Source organism: Carcharodon carcharias, chromosome 13 (genome assembly GCF_017639515.1).
Source record: "Carcharodon carcharias isolate sCarCar2 chromosome 13, sCarCar2.pri, whole genome shotgun sequence".
Taxonomy (NCBI): Eukaryota; Metazoa; Chordata; class Chondrichthyes; order Lamniformes; family Lamnidae; genus Carcharodon; species Carcharodon carcharias.
Genome location: NC_054479.1, coordinates 45929778 through 45947685, shown reverse-complemented (window position 1 = coordinate 45947685; position 17908 = coordinate 45929778). Strand labels below are relative to the sequence as shown.

General features: G+C 40.9%; 1 protein-coding gene across 1 annotated transcript in view; it reads left to right on the top strand.

The window, feature by feature from the left end:
* Positions 1 to 17908, top strand: part of taok3a (TAO kinase 3a) — a 108920-nt gene that overhangs the window by 43824 nt on the left and 47188 nt on the right. The window contains exons 6-9 of the mRNA XM_041203056.1: positions 5200 to 5245; positions 8292 to 8388; positions 16912 to 17025; positions 17576 to 17667. Of these exons, the coding sequence (XP_041058990.1) occupies positions 5200 to 5245; positions 8292 to 8388; positions 16912 to 17025; positions 17576 to 17667 (349 nt within the window). The remainder of the gene's footprint in view (positions 1 to 5199; positions 5246 to 8291; positions 8389 to 16911; positions 17026 to 17575; positions 17668 to 17908) is intronic.

Sequence of the window (17908 nt, the reverse complement as noted above, 5' to 3'; positions counted from 1 at the left end):
TGACCCGTCATGTCCATTGATGCAAATCACCACAGTCAGAAGTGCTTTATTGCAACCAGCTGAACACTAAATGCTACATGTAGATCTGTAACCATACAATGGTACTATGTAAATCATCTCGAATGCAGAGCTAGCACCACATTTTGTTGGAGCAAATTATCTTTTTAGGCTAAATCTTAAGTGTTCTTTTTAGCAAAATGCTGCAGATGCTGGAAGTCTAAAATAAAAATAGAAAATGCAGGAAGTATTCAGGTCAAGCAGCACCTGGAGAGAGAGAAAAAGTTAACATTTCGTGTTGATGACATTTTGGCAGAACTGGAAGAAGTTGGAGATGGAACTGTTTTTAAGCAAGTATAGAAGCATGGAAACTTACGGAGAAGTGGAGGTCTGTGGGGTGGAGGACTGGAGTGATTGAATGATTAAAGGAATGATGGTGCCGGGCAACATGGAGTAACAATGGGTTAAATAAAGCAACGTACATTAGTTTAGAGGAGTTGTAAATAGCAACAGCACAATGTTTTTGGAAAAATCATTAGGAGCAGTGGTTATGATTTGAAATTCCTCAATAGATGAGGAATAGTCTATTAGATGAGGTGCTGTTTCTTGAGCTCCTGTTGAACCTCATTGGAACAATGCAGCAGGCTGAAGACAGTGGGAGTGGTACAGTGGATTAAAATGGCAAGTGAGCAGAAGCTCAGGGTCACACTTGACTGAACAGATGCGTTCAATAGAGTGACCCACCCAATCTGCATCTAGACGCTGCCTTTGTAGAGGAGACTGCATCAGGTAAAGTATGTTAAGTTGAAAGAAATACTGATAAATTGGATGGAGTCTTTGGGGTCCTGGATGATGGGAATGAAGGAGGTGAAAGGACAGGTTTTGTAGCTCCTGTGCTTCTGCAGGTAGGTGCTGGGGGAATAGAGGTGAATTTTGGGGGTGCTGGAAGAGTGGACCAGGTGTTTGGAAGGATCAATTCCTTTTGAATATTAAAAGGGTCGGGGAAAGATATATTTAGTGGCATTGCCCTAGTGGTGGCAGAAGTGGTAGAGGATGATCTGTTGAATGTGGAGGTTGCTGGGGTGGAAGATGAGGACAAGTGTCGGATATGGGGTGGACATGGTCAAATGTCTTGCCATCTGCAGTGGGCAAGAATTCTTGGTTGAGAGAAAAGGAAGACATTAGAAGAACGGTATGGAATGTGGAATCGTCTGAACAGTTGCAGCAGAGATGGCGAAACTGAGTGAAAGGAATGGAGTCTTTTAGGAAGCAGGATGAAAGGAAGTGTAATCCAACTAGCTGTGGGAGTTAATGGCTTATAACAGATATGGGTCGATGGCCTATCCAGAAATGGAGATGGAGAAGTCGAGTAAGGGAAACAAGGAGTTGTAGATGCACCATGTGAAGGTGAGGGAGGAGTGGAAGTTTGAAGCTAAGTTGATTAAATTTTCCAGTTTGAATTAAGAGCAGGAAGTGGCAACCAATGCAATCATCAATGTACAGGGAAGTGAGGTGAGGAACAGGACTTCAAAATAAGTTTTGAACTTTATAGAAGCTCCCATAGAATAAAAGGCATGGCTAGGACCCATACAGGTTCCCATTGCAGCATCTTTTTATTTGGAGGAAGTGCGTGGAGTCAAATAAGTTGTTTAATATAAGAGCAAGTTTCAGCAGGCAGAGGAGAGTGTTAGTGGATGGGAACTGGTTCGGCCTCTGTTCAAAGAAGTGAGTGCCTGCAGACCATTCTGGTGGAGGCTGGAGATGCAAAGAGAGTGGATGCTCATGATGGAAGGGATTCAGAAAAGATTGGACGAGGGGAGTAAAAATAATTGAGGTAGGAAAAAGTAAATTCCATGGGGCAAGAACAGGCTGAAACAATCTGTCTGTGAGGGCAGTTTTGATGTTGGATCTTGAGAAGATGGTAGAAGCAGGGCTGGGAACTATACACTGGGATGTTGTGTGGGGTGATAGTTCTCCAGAGGAAATGAGGGCAGTGATAGTCTGGGAAGCGATTGTTTGATGTTCAGTGGTGGGGTAAATTTTCTCTGTAATTTTTTTCTATTCAGGTATTTACCCATTATCTTTGGAATGTTGCTATTGAATCTGCTTCCACCACCCGCTCTCAGTACATTCCAGATCACAACTTTGTGTAAATTTTTAAAAAGTTTCCTCATATTATCTCTGGCTCTGTTTCTAATCAACATAAATCTGTGTCGCCTGGTTCCTGACCCGTCTGCAGTTAGAAACAGTTTCTCCTTGTTACTCTTTATCAAAACTATTCATGATTTTGTACACCTAGCAAATCTCTTCTTGACATTCACTGCTCTAAGGAGAATAAGCTTGGCTTCTCCATGCTCTCCACATTACTGGGGTCCCTCAACTCTGGTACTATTCAATAAATCTGCTCTTCATCCTTTCCAAAGTCTTGACATCCTCCCTGAAGTGTGCCTAGAATTGGATCAATGCTCCAGATTGTTGTCATTTTCCCACCACTGTCCTTTGGCTGACTGGCAGATTTATCTATCTCCATAAGACAGGAGCAGAAATTAGGCCATTCGGCCCTTTGAGTCTGCTTTGCCATTCAGTCATGGCTGATAAGTTTCTCAACCCCATTCTCCCGCCTTCTCCCCGTAACCTTTGATCCCTTTACCAATCAAGAACCGATCTATCTCGGTCTTAAATACACTCAATTACCTGGCCTCCACAGCCTTCTGTGGCAATGAATTCCATAGCTTCACCACTCTCTGGCTAAAGAAGTTTCTCCTCATCTCTGTTCTAAAAGGTCTTCCCTTTATTGTGAGGCTGTGCCCTCGGGTTCTAGTCTCTCCTACTAATGGAAACATCTTCCCCACGTCCACTCAATCCAAGCCTTTCAGTATTCTGTAAGTTTCAATCAGATTCCCCCCTCATCCTTCTAAACTCCATCGAGTATAGATCCAGAGTCCTCAAACGTTCCTCATATGTTAAGCCTTTCATTCCTGGGATCATTCTCGTGAACCTCCTCTGGACCCTCTCCAGGGCCAGCACATCCTTCCTGAGATACGGGGCCCAAAATTGCTCACAATATTGTAAATGTGGTCTGACCAGAGCCTTTTTAACCCTCAGCAACACATCCCTGCTTTTATATTTGAGTCCTCTCGAAATAAATGCCAACATTGTATTTGCCTTCCTAACTACCAACTCAACCTGCAAGTTAACCTTAACAGAATCCTGGACTAGGACTCCCAAGTCCCTTTGCATTACAGATTTCTGAATTCTCTCCCCATTTAGAAAATAGTCTATGCCTCTATTCTTCCTACCAAAGTGCCTGACCTCACACTTCCCCACGTTGTATTCCATCTGCCACTTCTTTGCCCATTCTCCTAACCTGTCTAAATCCTTTTGCAGCCTCCCCGCCACCCCAATATTACCTGTCCCTCCACCTATCTTTGTATCATCTGCAAACTTAGCCAGAATGCCCTCAGTTCCTTCATCCAGATCATTAATGTATAAAGTGAAAAGTTGTGTTCCCAACACTGACCCTTGCGGCACTCCACTAGTCACTGGCCGCCATCCTGAGAAGGACCCCCTTATTCCCACTCTCTGCCTCCTGCCAGACAGCCAATCTTCTATCCGTGCTAGTACCTTGCCTCTAACACCATGGGCTCTTATCTTACTGAGCAGCCTCTTGTGCGGCACCTTGGTCAAAGGCCTTCTGGAAGTCCAAGTAGATAACATCCATTGGCTCTCCTTTGTCTAACCTGCTCATTACCCCTTCAAAGAATTCTAAAAGATTTGTCAGGCACGACCTCCCCTTGATGAAACCATGCTGACTTTGCCCTATTTTACCATGCACGTCCAATTATTCTGAAATCTCATCCTTAATGATGGATTCTAAAATCTTACCAATGACCAAGGTCAGGCTAATTGGCCTGTAATTTCCTGTTTTTTGCCTCACTCCCTTCTTAAACAGGGGCGTTACATTAGCGATTTTCCAGTCCTCTGGGACCCTCCCTGACTCCGGTGATTCCTGAAAGATCACCACTAACGCCTCCACTATCTCTTCAGCTATCTCCTTCAGAACTCTGGGGTGTAATCCATCTGGTCCAGGTGTTTATCCACCTTCAGACCTTTCAGTTTTCCTAGCACCTTCTCCTTGGTAATGGCCACCATACTCACCTCTGCCCCCCGACTCTCTTGAATTTTGGGGATGTTACTTGTGTCTTCCACCGTGAAGACTGACGCAAAGTACCTCTTCAGTTCCTCCGCCATTTCTTTGTTCCCCGTTATTACTTCTCCAGCGTCTTTTTCCAGTGGCCCAATGTCCACTTTTGCCTCTCTCTTACCCTCTTTATAACTAAAATCTCCCCTTTTTATAAACAGGGGTGTAACATTTGCAATCCTCTAAGCCTGTGGTACCACTTCTATATCCAAGAAGCAGTGAAAGATTGTGTCCCACATCTCTGCAATTTACACCCTCGTTCCCAACAGGAACCTTGGATGTATCTAGATGACTGACTTTTATACTTTGAGGGCTGTCAATAATTTGGGTACATCCTATTTTTATCCTGATGATCTTTAGTCTGAATAAGATATCATTTATCCATATAATTAAAATACTGAAGGTCCCTGTCATAGAAATAAAATTCCATTACCTCACCTCATTATAAAATTCATGGAAATTATTTGTTGCATTTTCAAATCTGGTTTAAAATACTTTGTTAAATGTGTTGGAAATTTATAGATTGGAACTCCAATGTAAAGACTATGCTGGAGATAGTTCCTGTTTCAGTAATGGACATGTTTTCTCTTTTCATGTTCAAACTCTATTTCTCAGTTCATAACAGGAAGCCATTTGGACTTCAGCTGGAGCCATGTACTCTAATAGCTCAGTTTTTGAGATTCTAATAATAACACTCATCAAGGAGAGCTGAGGCAAATGGCATATGTACATAAGAGAGAGTTGGATAAGAACATCAGGGAGAAATAAGTAGAAAGATATGCTGATGAGGTGAGATAAGTAGGATGGGAGGAGGATCATTAGAGCGTAGACCAGTTGATCCAAATGACCTGTTTCCATGCTAAACACTTGATGCAATTCTTAGAATTTTCTTTTTTTAAAAAATATTTACCCAATTCCTTTTTAATCTAGATTTTTGCCTTAATAATGCAATGTCTTCCATGCTCAAGTAACCCTTAATTAAGATTGCCATTTAATTTCAGATGGTTATGGAATACTGCCTCGGATCAACTTCTGATTTACTGGAAGGTGAGTTTCTTTCATGAAATTAAACTGAAGATTTCATCAACCCTTATGTAAACATTGAAAACTTGGACCTTAAGTACAAATTCAGATATTCAAATATAGTACATCACAACTGTCAAATTTAGTTATATTACAGCATTTATGTTAAGTATGCACGTTTTTTTGCAGGATCCTACAGTTATGCCTACAAGAATAATAAGGATATAAAGCAGGACTTTTTTAAGAGTACATATATATGGGCTGGTTTCACCCCCAATGAACCACACATGTGAGAAGTATTCAATTTCCAAACTGGTGGGTTAGCTGATGTCATTTGTGCATATGGCAGGAAGAGTTTCAATTGGCCATAATGCTGTTGGATTAAGAAAATAAAATCAGTCTGTATTCTGCTTTTGATCGTGATATGCAGCAATCTCCCTGAAAGTAGATGTCTGTCAAACCAGGTGCAATCAGGTATAGACTTGGCTCTGATGTCTTCACCAATCTCATAGCATGCCAACACTGATATAGACCCACATGTATAAAGAATAACCATTTGAGTGAAGAGGCTGAGAATGACCTTGCCCTAAAGAAGTAGGTACTCTCAGGAGGGAAGAAAATTGGAGGAATTAAATCTCAAGTTTGTTGTGCATTTTCCTCTAATGCCTTGTGAAAAATCTTCTTCCTTTGAAGGTTAGCTGTGGCTCGGTGATAGCACTCTTGTTTCTGATTCAGGAGGTTGTGACTTGAACTCCCCATTCAGCGACTTGGCCTCAAAATCTGTTCTCTGTGGTGAATGTAAAAGACCAGATGACACTATTTTGGAGATTAACAGGAGAGTTCTCCCACTACCTTACGGTCATGTTTCCCCTCATTCTGTAGATTGAATGTATTTTAAATTTAAACTGCTTTTTTAAACTTATCCTGGATAAAATTTTAATGGCCCAGATTTTGCTGTCAGCACAAATGAATGTCATTTGCTATATGTTATGCTTGCAGCTGTCCTCAGACTTCTTGTTAGATCTTTCTCTGAAACAGTGTGATGATTTCTGCAGAGTCCACGAGACCAATGTGAACAGTACAAGCAGCAGCATGTCCCCTTAGTCAATAAGATTAAAGAACCTTAGTGAGACACAGTCCAAATCTAAAAGCCAAAGTTACAATATTTAATTCAATGTAAAATCATGTGCAAAAATGAGGGAAAGAAAGATAAGATTGAGAGATAAAGAAACAATAAAAAATTAAAAATGGTTTTAATTTTTAGTCTTTAAAATCCGCACCCATAATTAAAAACTGAAAGTATGAGACTCCATGTAATTTTCAGTGCCAGGAAGGTGATAATTAAGACTCTTCATGTCATTAAAAATGCGCTTATCCTTGAATGGCCATGCCATAACATTAGAATGTTTATTGGATATCTAGTGAGTAGTAATTGCAGCTTCACAACCTTCACATGCTTGAATGCTGAATCTCTCGGCAAGCTACTGTATTTGCGAAGCTTGTGGAGGTGCATGGCAAATTGAACAGCGATATCCTGATTTCCATATTTCACTTACATGCCACAAATTGCTGTTCAATTTGCTCTTGAATAACAGTGAGCACTGATGTCTTTCCCATTATGGTTGCCACAAAATCTGTCAATTTTAATTGTGTGCCCTTGCGGAATGTATAATGGAAATAAAATATTAAGTAAATAAAAGAATTTGAGAATCCATATAATAAGTCATCTATAAAAAGCATTATTAAAAAAACGAATGAGTTGCTGGAATTCATTGCTGGAATGTTAGTCAAACATTATTTGGAACAGTCAGTTTTGGCTGCCCTATCTTGGGAAGAAATATACTAGTATTGAAGTCCAGCAACAATTCACTAGACTAATACTGGGGAAGAGGAGACTAAGCCATGATATAAGATTGCAAGCTCTAGCTATGTTCCCTGAAGAGGAATGACCTGATTGAGTTCTTCAAAACCATGAAGAAACTTGACAAGTTAGATGAGGACAGCTCTTCCTCTAATAGCACAAGTTAGAACAAGGATGCATTCAAATTAAACCAGAATGTGAATCCAGATAAAATACTGGCTTACACAAAAGTAATGGAAACATAGGCATAGCTGCAGAAGGATATAAATGCGGGGTTAGTTGAAATGTTTGAGAGTGAGAGGTGCATACTTGGGAAGGAAAAGTTTTAAGGGGTATGGAGAAAGAATGGGAAATTAGAATTAAAAGTATTCAAGGCTGTCAAATTGTTGAAGTAGTCTCAGACTGAATTACCTACTCTTGTTTCTGTATAATTCTTGTTCCTTCTTTCCACCTCCTAAATTAAAATGTTAACTTCCCCTTTCTTTAGGACCCATTTGCAGCAACCAAGTGGGTGGTTGGAGATTGGTGCAAAAGCTTGTCTGTGCAACAGGTTTTCAGAAAGCGGACAAGCAGTTTCTATAGATTGTTTTATATATTTTGAAACTTCTTTCTCACCAAATTATGGGTGACTGCTTCCCCTGCTATGGCTAAGAAGAATCTGCGCTAATGAATCTGTATTTTGCTATATGATGCAACATATTAGTGCATATATTCAAATGTTCAAAATTTGAGTTTGTGTGGTAAAATGTTTTAGATCCCCTTTCACTTCTATTATATATGCTGTACCTGACCAAAAAGTGCTTGATACTGACATTCATTGTCTGAAGTATTTTCTATTTCACAGTAGTTGCTTCATCATGAGTTAAAGTTTCACTGGAAGAAACAAAGCATAAATTTAAGTTAGATTATTAAGTTTAAATTTATTATTGTGATATGCCACTGTGACTTTTTTGCTGACCTTTCACTTTGCTTTAAGTAAAATTAGCATAGAAGGGAACTTAAAACTTAAGTTATTATTGTATTACAATATTGCCCATTTCATGCATGTTTTTAATGCTTTGAATGCTTTAAAAATGGTCTCATTGATGCTCTGTTCCTTTTGGAATTTTGTGACTGGCTTTCTTTCCAGGATTTTGACACATGCAAGGAAAGTGTGGTGTAGATGTCTGTTGAAATTCTGATTTTCCAAAATTTATTTCCTCCTCATAGTTCACAAAAAACCACTTCAGGAAGTGGAAATTGCTGCCATTACCCATGGTGCCTTGCAGGGGCTGGCCTACCTGCATTCTCATAATTTGATACACAGGTGAGATAATACAACAATAAACTAAACTAATTTTGCTTGATTGTCTTTTGAAAGAGAGTTCTTAAATTTCCTGTCCGTTGTGGTACGTGAGAAATGTCAGAAAATAGGTAACTGTTTGACATGTCAAATCCCGAGCTGTTACTCATATTATGGCAATGCATTATGTTTTGAATAACTCCAGCATTTTTAGCATTTTACTTTGTTTGTAGATTATTCCAAACACTTGTCACAGTGAAGGTTTTTTCACTGAAATCTGTTGTTTATTTCACTAATTTCCATTTATATCCTCTAATCCTATTTGCTTGGTTTATTTTTGAGTAATTTATCTTTGCAGTAATATTTTCTGTACAGCTACTTAAATGAGGTGCCTTTTAACTTGGTGCCAATTAGATCTAAAGGCACAAACTTCTTGACCTTTACTAGATTAATCCCTTTGCATTTATCAGGCTGCTTCCTGTCTTCTAATGCATGAACATATTTCTTCTGATATGACAAAAACTGGAGAGAGCATTGTTGAGAGCATTGTTTATCGGATCAGACTAGATGTAGACTTGATTAGCAAAAGTGAAAGGAGAGCTGTAATTCTTAATTCCAGACATTCACACCTAATTCCAGGAATAAGTGAATTTCAGGAAATAATATGAATACCACTTTGTGACTTGTTATCGCAGTTCTGTCTCTTATTGACTTTCAAAAAAGATTTCACTCAAATTTGCTGTATAAACCAGACTTGCCCTTAAGACAAACATTTTGGTTAAGCTTCTTACTGCTACTGAGATCTACTGACCAGTTTGATCCCTGGTCAGTACTGCATTAACTGACCCCCTTTGGGATAGTGATAGTGTTGCTACAATTAGTTTGGTGCTGCTGAAATTAGTATGGATAAGACAAATAGTTTCCTCTCCTGTTGATTATCCAGTGACCCTGGAGAGTGTACACATCTGTGTTGGTAATTTGGGAAAAGCACAATTGCACTGAATAATCTTGGGTTCATTTGACAGTGTTTCACCTTACCAGTGGAATAATATATTGCTTATTGCATGCTTAAGACGCCTTTCCATATAAAACAAGCTGTGAATTAATTTAACTGAGTTTCATTGTAATTTGGGACGTAATGTGTATTTTACTTTCTGTCGCACTTGAAATAAAGTAAATATTTAACATTGAAAGCAGAAAGTCCAACTTCCTGAGTGACTTTACAAATTATATTTCTTTAAAAAAAAACACAACTCTAAGTTATGAATTACAGCTTGAAGGGCTACTAGACTATTGCCTTAACCAGTATTTCCTTAACAGTAATTCAAGCTTCTTGCTTTAAAGTGTGAATGCCCAAGTTGTAGCCTGAGAGTTTGCATACAATTCCCAGGACCATACAGTTTGGCTCTTAGGATTCAGACAGCTTGGTTCTATATGTACCTTTATGTTTTTATTTGCCAGTTTGTTTATTTATGGGGCAGGTTATTTGGAAACAACAAATACTTTTATTTATATATCACCTTTTAACATATTAAAACACTCTGCTATACAGCAGTGTTAGCAGACTAAATTTGATACAAGTCACTAAAGTAGATATTAGGACAGGGAGCACGTAGGTTTTAAGGAGCATCATGAAGAAAGGGTGGGGGGGAGAAGTTTAGGGAGGGAATTCCAAAAGAAATTGGGTCTGAACTAGGCTAGAATTGGAGAAATGCTGAGTTCTTTGTTGCAGGGCTGAGCAGAGATTTGAACATGAAGGAGAATTTTAATTTTGACATCTTTCTGGAGCGGGAGATAATGAAGGTCAGCACGCACGGGGATGATGGGTGCATGAGACTTGGTGCAAGTCAGGATATGGGCCACAAAGCTTTATATGAGCTGAAGTTTACGGAAGATGGAAGTTGGAAGACTGGCCCAGAAGGCCCTTGTTTAGTCGAGCATTATGCCTTATTGGTGAATAAATCGTAAAGCATAATACCAAGACTTGTTAGCACAAACCATCTGAAATATATGGACATTAGTGATGAAGTTGCACTCCGTGGCTTTTGAAGACAAAAGACACAATATTTTTGTTATGCTTGAGTTCTTTTTCACCTTGTTTATAAGATGTGGACTTGCCCTCCTTCCACATGACAGTACAACCCAAAACCTGCTGGCTCCATACCCTTCCTTTTTTTCTCACTGCTGTGTCTTCCATCTCTTTTTGAGAAGCCTTTACCTGTCTGATCCTGGCTTTTTATCATGGTCGTTTCTAAAAAAAAAAAAGTAGATAACGAGTGCCTGGGTTAAAGGAATTAGATGTCCAATGTGCTGATTAAAAATCCCAGAGCACAATATATATTTGATTTATTCAGCCACTCTACATGAGGGGCTCCAATAAGGCTGTGTTGCAGTGTCCCTATTGTTTTAAAATTGCATATTTTCCACTAGCTTGAACAATGTTGCTATGAAATCTGGTAGTATAATTGCACATTATAACTATTAGATAAAAGCCAGTTGTACCACTGGGCTTAGTCATAGAATCACACAGTTTTAAGTGCACAGATGAAAGCCATTCAGCCCATCGTGTCCGTACCAACTCTCCAAATGAGCATTATGATCCAGTGCCATTGCCCTGCCTTTTCCCTGTTCCTTTTCTTTTCAAATAATCATGTAATGCCCTCTTGAATGCCTCGATTGAACCTACCTCCACCACACTTCCAGGCAGTGCATTCCAGACCTAAACCAATCGTTGTGTGAAGACGTTTTTTCTTATGTCACATTTGCTTCTTTTGCAAATCACTTTAAGTCTGTGCCCTCTTGTTCTTAATCCTTTTACGAGCGGTACAGCTTTTCCCTGTCTACTCTGTCCAGCCCCCTCATGATCTTGAATATCTCTAGCAAATCTCCTCTTAGCCACCTTCTCTCCAAGGAGAACAGCCCCAACAATCTATTCTCATCCCTGGAACCATTCTTGTAAACCCCTTCTGTACTGTCTCCAACATGTTCGCACCCTTCATATAGTGTGGTGCCCAGAATTGTATATAATACTCCAGCTGAGGTCCAATGAGCCTTATATAATTTCAGCATAACCTCTCTGCTCGTGTACTCTTTGCCCCTATTAATAAAGCCCAGGATACTATATGCTTTATTAACTGCCCTCCCCACCTGTCCTGCCATCTTCAATTGTCTATTCACACATACAACCAGGCCTTTCTGCTCCTGCACCCCATTCAAAATTTCACCCCTTATTTTATATTGTCTGTACATATTCTTCCTACCAAAATGCATCACCTCACACTTGTCCGCATTGAACTTCATCTGCCACCTATCTGCCTTCTCCACCAACTTGTCTGTGTCCTCGTGAAGTTCCATACCATCCTCCTCGCAGTTCACAACACTCCCAAGCTTCGTATCATCCACAAACTTTGAAAGTGTCCCCTGCACACCAAGATCTAGATCATTAATACGTATCGGGAAAAGCAAGGGTCCCAATAATGACCCCTGGGAGCTCCACTACAAACCTTCCTCCAGCCCAAAAAATATCCATTGACCATTACTCTCTGCTTCCTATTTTTCAGCCAATTTTGTATCCATGTTGCTACTGTCTCTTTTATTCCATGAGCAATAACTTTTCTCTCAAGCCTAAACAAAAACAGAATTACCTGGAAAAACTCAGCAGGTCTGGCAGCATCGGCGGAGAAGAAAAGAGTTGACGTTTCGAGTCCTCATGACCCTTCGACAGAACTTGAGTTCGAGTCCAAGAAAGAATTGAAATATAAGCTGGTTTAAGGTGTTTGGGGGGGGCGGAGAGAGAGAGAGAGAGAGAAGTGGAGGGGGTTGGTGTGGTTGTAGGGACAAACAATCAGTGATAGAAGCAGATCATCAAAAGATGTCACCAACAATAGAACAAAAGAACACATAGGTGTTAAATTTGGTGATATTAGCTAAACGAATGTGCTAATTAAGAATGGATGGTAGGGCACTCAAGGTATAGCTCTAGTGGGGGTGGGGAGAGCATAAAAGATTTTAAAATATTTAAAAATAATGGAAATAGGTGGGAAAAGAAAAATCTATATAATTTATTGGAAAAAAACAAAAGGAAGGGGGAAGCAGAAAGGGGGTGGGGATGGGGGAGGGAGCTCAAGACCTAAAGTTGTTGAATTCAATATTCAGTCCGGAAAGCTGTAAAGTGTCTAGTCAGAAGATGAGGTGTTGTTCCTCCAGTTTGGTTGGGCTTCACTGGAACAATGCAGCAAGCCAAGGACAGACATGTGAGCAAGAGAGCAGGGTGGAGTGTTAAAATGGCAAGCGACAGGGAGGTTTGGGTCATTCTTGCGGACAGACCGCAGGTGTTCTGCAAAGCGGTCGCCCAGTTTACGTTTGGTCTCTCCAATGTAGGGGAGACCACATTGGGAGCAACGAATGCAGTAGACTAAGTTGGGGGAAATGCAAGTGAAATGCTGCTTCACTTGAAAGGAGTGTTTGGGCCCTTGGACGGTGAGGAGAGAGGAAGTGAAGGGGTAAGTGTTGCATCTTTTGCGTGGGCATGGGGTGGTGCCATAGGAGGGTGTTGAGGAGTAAGGGGTGATGGAGGAGTGGACCAGGGTGTGAATGCCGATAGGGGGGGTGAAGGGAAGATGTGTTTGGTGGTGGCATCATGCTGGAGTTGGCAGAAATGGCGGAGGATGGTCCTTTGAATGCGGAGGCTGGTGGGTTGATAAGTGAGGACAAGGGGGACCCTATCATGTTTCTGGGAGGGAGGAGAAGGCGTGAGGGCGGATGCGCGGGAGATGGGCCGGACACGGTTGAGGGCCCTGTCAACGACCGTGGGTGGAAAATCTCGGTTAAGGAAGAATGAGGACATGTCAGAGGAACTGTTTTTGAAGGTAGCATCATTGGAACAGATGCGACGGAGGTGAAGGAACTGAGAGAATGGGATGGAGTCCTTACAGGAAGTGGGGTGTGAGGAGCTGTAGTCGAGGTAGCTGTGGGAGTCGGTGGGTTTGTAATGGATATTGGTGGACAGTCTATCACCAGAGATTGAGACAGAGAGGTCAAGGAAAGGAAGGGAAGTGTCAGAGATGGACAACATGAAAATGATGGTAGGTGGAGATTGGAAGCAAAATTAATAAATTTTTCCAAGTCTCGACGAGAGCATGAAGCAGCACCGAAGTAATCATCGATGTACCGGAGAAAGAGTTGTGGAAGGGGGCCGGAGTAGGACTGGAACAAGGAATGTTCCACATACCCCATAACGAGACAGGCATAGCTGGGGCCCATGCGGGTACCCATAGCCACACCTTTTATTTGGAGGAAGTGAGAGGAGTTGACCAAATAAAAGGTGTGGCTATGGGTACCCGCATGGGCCCCAGCTATACCTGTCTCTTTATGGGATATGTGGAACATTCCTTGTTCCAGTCCTACTCCGGCCCCCTTCCACAACTCTTTCTCCGGTACATCGATGATTACTTCGGTGCTGCTTCATGCTCTCGTCGAGACTTGGAAAAATTTATTAATTTTGCTTCCAATCTCCACCTACCATCATTTTCATGTTGTCCATCTCTGACACTTCCCTTCCTTTCCTTGACCTCTCTGTCTCAATCTCTGGTGATAGACTGTCCACCAATATCCATTACAAACCCACCAACTCCTACAGCTCCTCACACCCCGCTTCCTGTAAGGACTCCATCCCATTCTCTCAGTTCCTTCGCCTCCGTCGCATCTGTTCCGATGATGCTACCTTCAAAAACAGTTCCTCTGACATGTCCTCCTTCTTCCTTAACCGAGGTTTTCCACCCACGGTCGTTGACAGGGCCCTCAACCGTGTCCGGCCCATCTCCCGCGCATCCACCCTCACGCCTTCTCCCTCCCTCCCAGAAACATGATAGGGTCCCCCTTGTCCTCACTTATCACCCCACCAGCCTCCGCATTCAAAGGATCATCCTCCGCCATTTCCACCAACTCCAGCATGATGCCACCACCAAACACATCTTCCCTTCAACCCCTCTATCGGCATTCTGTAGGGATCGCTCCCTCCGGGACACCCTGGTCCACTCCTCCATCACCCCCTACTCCTCAACCCCCTCCTATGGCACCACCCCATGCCCACGCAAAAGATGCAACACTTGCCCCTTCACTTCCTCTCTCCTCACCGTCCAAGGGCCCAAACACTCCTTTCAAGTGAAGCAGCATTTCACTTGCATTTCCCCCAACTTAGTCTACTGCATTCGTTGCTCCCAATGTGGTCTCCTCTACATTGGAGAGACCAAACGTAAACTGGGCGACCGCTTTGCAGAACACCTGCGGTCTGTCCGCAAGAATGACCCGAACCTCCCTGTCGCTTGCCATTTTAACACTCCACCCTGCTCTCTTACCCACATGTCTGTCCTTGGCTTGCTGCATTGTTCCAGTGAAGCCCAACACAAACTGGAGGAACAACACCTCATCTTCCGACTAGACACTTTACAGCCTTCCGGACTGAATATTGAATTCAACAACTTTAGGTCTTGAGCTCCCTCCCCCATCCCCACCCCCTTTCTGCTTCCCCCTTCCTTTTGTTTTTTTCCAATAAATTATATAGATTTTTCTTTTCCCACCTATTTCCATTATTTTTAAATATTTTAAAATCTTTTATGCTCTCCCCACCCCCACTAGAGCTATACCTTGAGTGCCCTACCATCCATTCTTAATTAGCACATTCGTTTAGCTAATATCACCAACTTTAACACACCTGTGTTCTTTTGTTCTATTGTTGGTGACATCTTTTGATGATCTGCTTCTACCACTGATTGTTTGTCCCTACAACCACACCAACCCCCTCCACTTCTCTCTCTCTCCACCCCCCCGACACACCTTAAACCAGCTTATATTTCAATTCTTTCTTGGACTCGAACTCAAGTTCTGTCGAAGGGTCATGAGGACTCGAAACGTCAACTCTTTTCTTCTCCGCCGATGCTGCCAGACCTGCTGAGTTTTTTCCAGGTAATTCTGTTTTTGTTTTGGATTTCCAGCATCCGCAGTTTTTTGTTTTTTTCTTTCAAGCCTGTTGTGTGGCACTGTATCAAATGCCTTTTGAAAGTCCATGTACACCACATCAACAGCATTACCCTCATCGACCTTTTCTGTAACCTCTTCAAAAAACTCAATCAAGAAGCTCAGTAAAATTCTGGATTTCTCTCTCACCTCTTTTTATTATCACAGTCAGAAATTCTTGGAGTAACAGAATTAAAATTTACCTTTTCTAGAATTTCCATTCCTGCTGCCACTGCTGAAATTGAAGGCAGTGCAATGGATGAACTTTGTATATCATGGTGTCTGTTTTCTATGAATTTTACAGTTGCTACCCTGTACATTTTAATTTCATTGTAGTCGATAAAGATTTTATTTTATTTTTCTTTTCTCCGTTTCATTCCCTTTGACTTTGCTGAAGGCACTCATTCATGGCGGAGCTGTGGATCTTTGGGTAAAAGTTCTGGTACTTTGTCCCCGGTACCATCCATAATTTGTTATCTGGGCAATGAGTGTTAGCAAACTGTTCCATCACAGATGTTTTGTAGCTGGACCCAATCATTTGGTATATCGATCAAGAATCATTGACAGCGAGCAGGAAAAGTGATTTTTCCCCTTTAACCCCTGTTCTCTGTCTAGTCTAAAGGTAATCGCTGCAGCTGAGATATTAGGAATCAGAAGCAGGAACCCTGAGAACTCAAAGCAAGAGATTTAAATTACATGGTGGAAAGTTTATTTTATTTGAGTTTGAGAGAGAAATCAGAGCTTGAAGTTCCAAAGCAGAGCTTTAGTTTAATGCCCAGCTTTTTGTGTGGGCAGTAGCTTTGAATATACACCTAGCTAGCCTAATCTCTTTTAAACTTGTAATTGTCCTTGTTCTTTCCTCCCATTTTAATTAAAAATGATCTGTGTTTGTAATTTATATTTTGTAGTTTTATATAAATAGTTTTAAAAAATCAATTGACGAAGTGTTTGTCAAATTCATGGAATCTGCTTCCAAATTCAAAAAATTCTGGTTTGTGATTCTAGATTTTGAACACGTTTTTGGCATCTCTCAGTATCGTGAGATTTTTTTGAGCTTGTGAGAACCTGTATTATATACATTTTTCATGCTGAAAGGATGGCCGAAAAGTGTTTTACAGTCGTTGAAGTAGTTCTGAAGTGTAGTCTCGTGGACAACTTAATCAGCCAATCTGCAGATATTAGGGTTCCACAAACATAAGTGAGATAAATGACCAGATAATCTGATTCTGTAGTGTTAGTTGATGGCCTAGTTTTGACCAAATATACTGAGAAAATATCGTTGCTTTGCTTCAGATAGTGCCATGGGATCGTTGAGAGGACAGATGGATCCTTGGTTTTTCATCTCATCTGAAAAACAGCTTTCTCTTGGCACTGAACTAAAATATCAGCCTGGACTATGTGCTTAAATCTCTGGACCGGGACTTAAACTTGAACCTGAGATTTTCTGACTCAAACCAAGGCTGGCGAAATTAAAAGTTAAGCTTTTTGCATGATCAGATATGTGGCAATTTCAATGATTTTGTTTTTTTGCAGAGATATAAAGGCAGGAAACATTTTATTAACTGAACCAGGGCAAGTCAAACTGGCTGATTTTGGATCTGCCTCTATAGTATCTCCTGCTAACTCGTTTGTAGGGACGCCTTACTGGTAAGTTGAAATTTAAAAAACATTTAAATAAGAAGTTGCCTCCTTTAAGAGAAATAGCAGCAATGCCTTAGACCCTTGGCCCAGCCTCGGTACACACACCATATTCTTGTATTGTAACTCCAGAAAAACATGACTGTTTGTATTATAGGAGTTATTAGAAATTGGATGTTCAGGCTGTCCTAATAACCCTACAGATAAGGAAGGTCCTAGGTTGAATCACAATTCTGTGTAAATTAAGTTGATCTTGAGTAAAGTGATAGTGGGGAATTGTACAATTGAAAGGAGTAACCTGGTATACTTAAGTTTTGTTGGTTGCTTTAACTGCGTTTAGTAATGGGGAAAGGTTTGTCATGACAATCCTGATGTGCTTTTCCTGTCAAGTTTTTTTGGGTAACATATTGCCTTGATTGCCTGACTTAACTCGTGGATTTGTGAAATAGTATGGTAGTCCTTTAGTCAGTATTTAGCTTTGAGATTTTGTCAGCTGTACCAGTAAATGTATTTGAGAATATAGATTTATATTTTTTTTAACTATGTGTATGTTTAACAGGATGGCGCCAGAAGTGATCCTTGCAATGGATGAAGGACAATATGATGGAAAAGTAGATGTCTGGTCTCTTGGGATAACATCCATTGAACTTGGTTTGTACTTTCCTGCAGTGATATGCAAACATTTTTTTGCTATGCCATCCTTAAATAGTCATGATTTTAATTTACCAGAAGCCTTGTATCAATTAATTTGTATTGGCAGACCATCTATTGTTCAAAAGCTGAGTGAAGAATTTGCCCAATATTCAGTAAACTATTTTTCTCAAAATGTCAGAGAATCTAACAATTAAAATTATTCAGCATCTTTGGGTAATGTTCCTAAATAATTATCAGA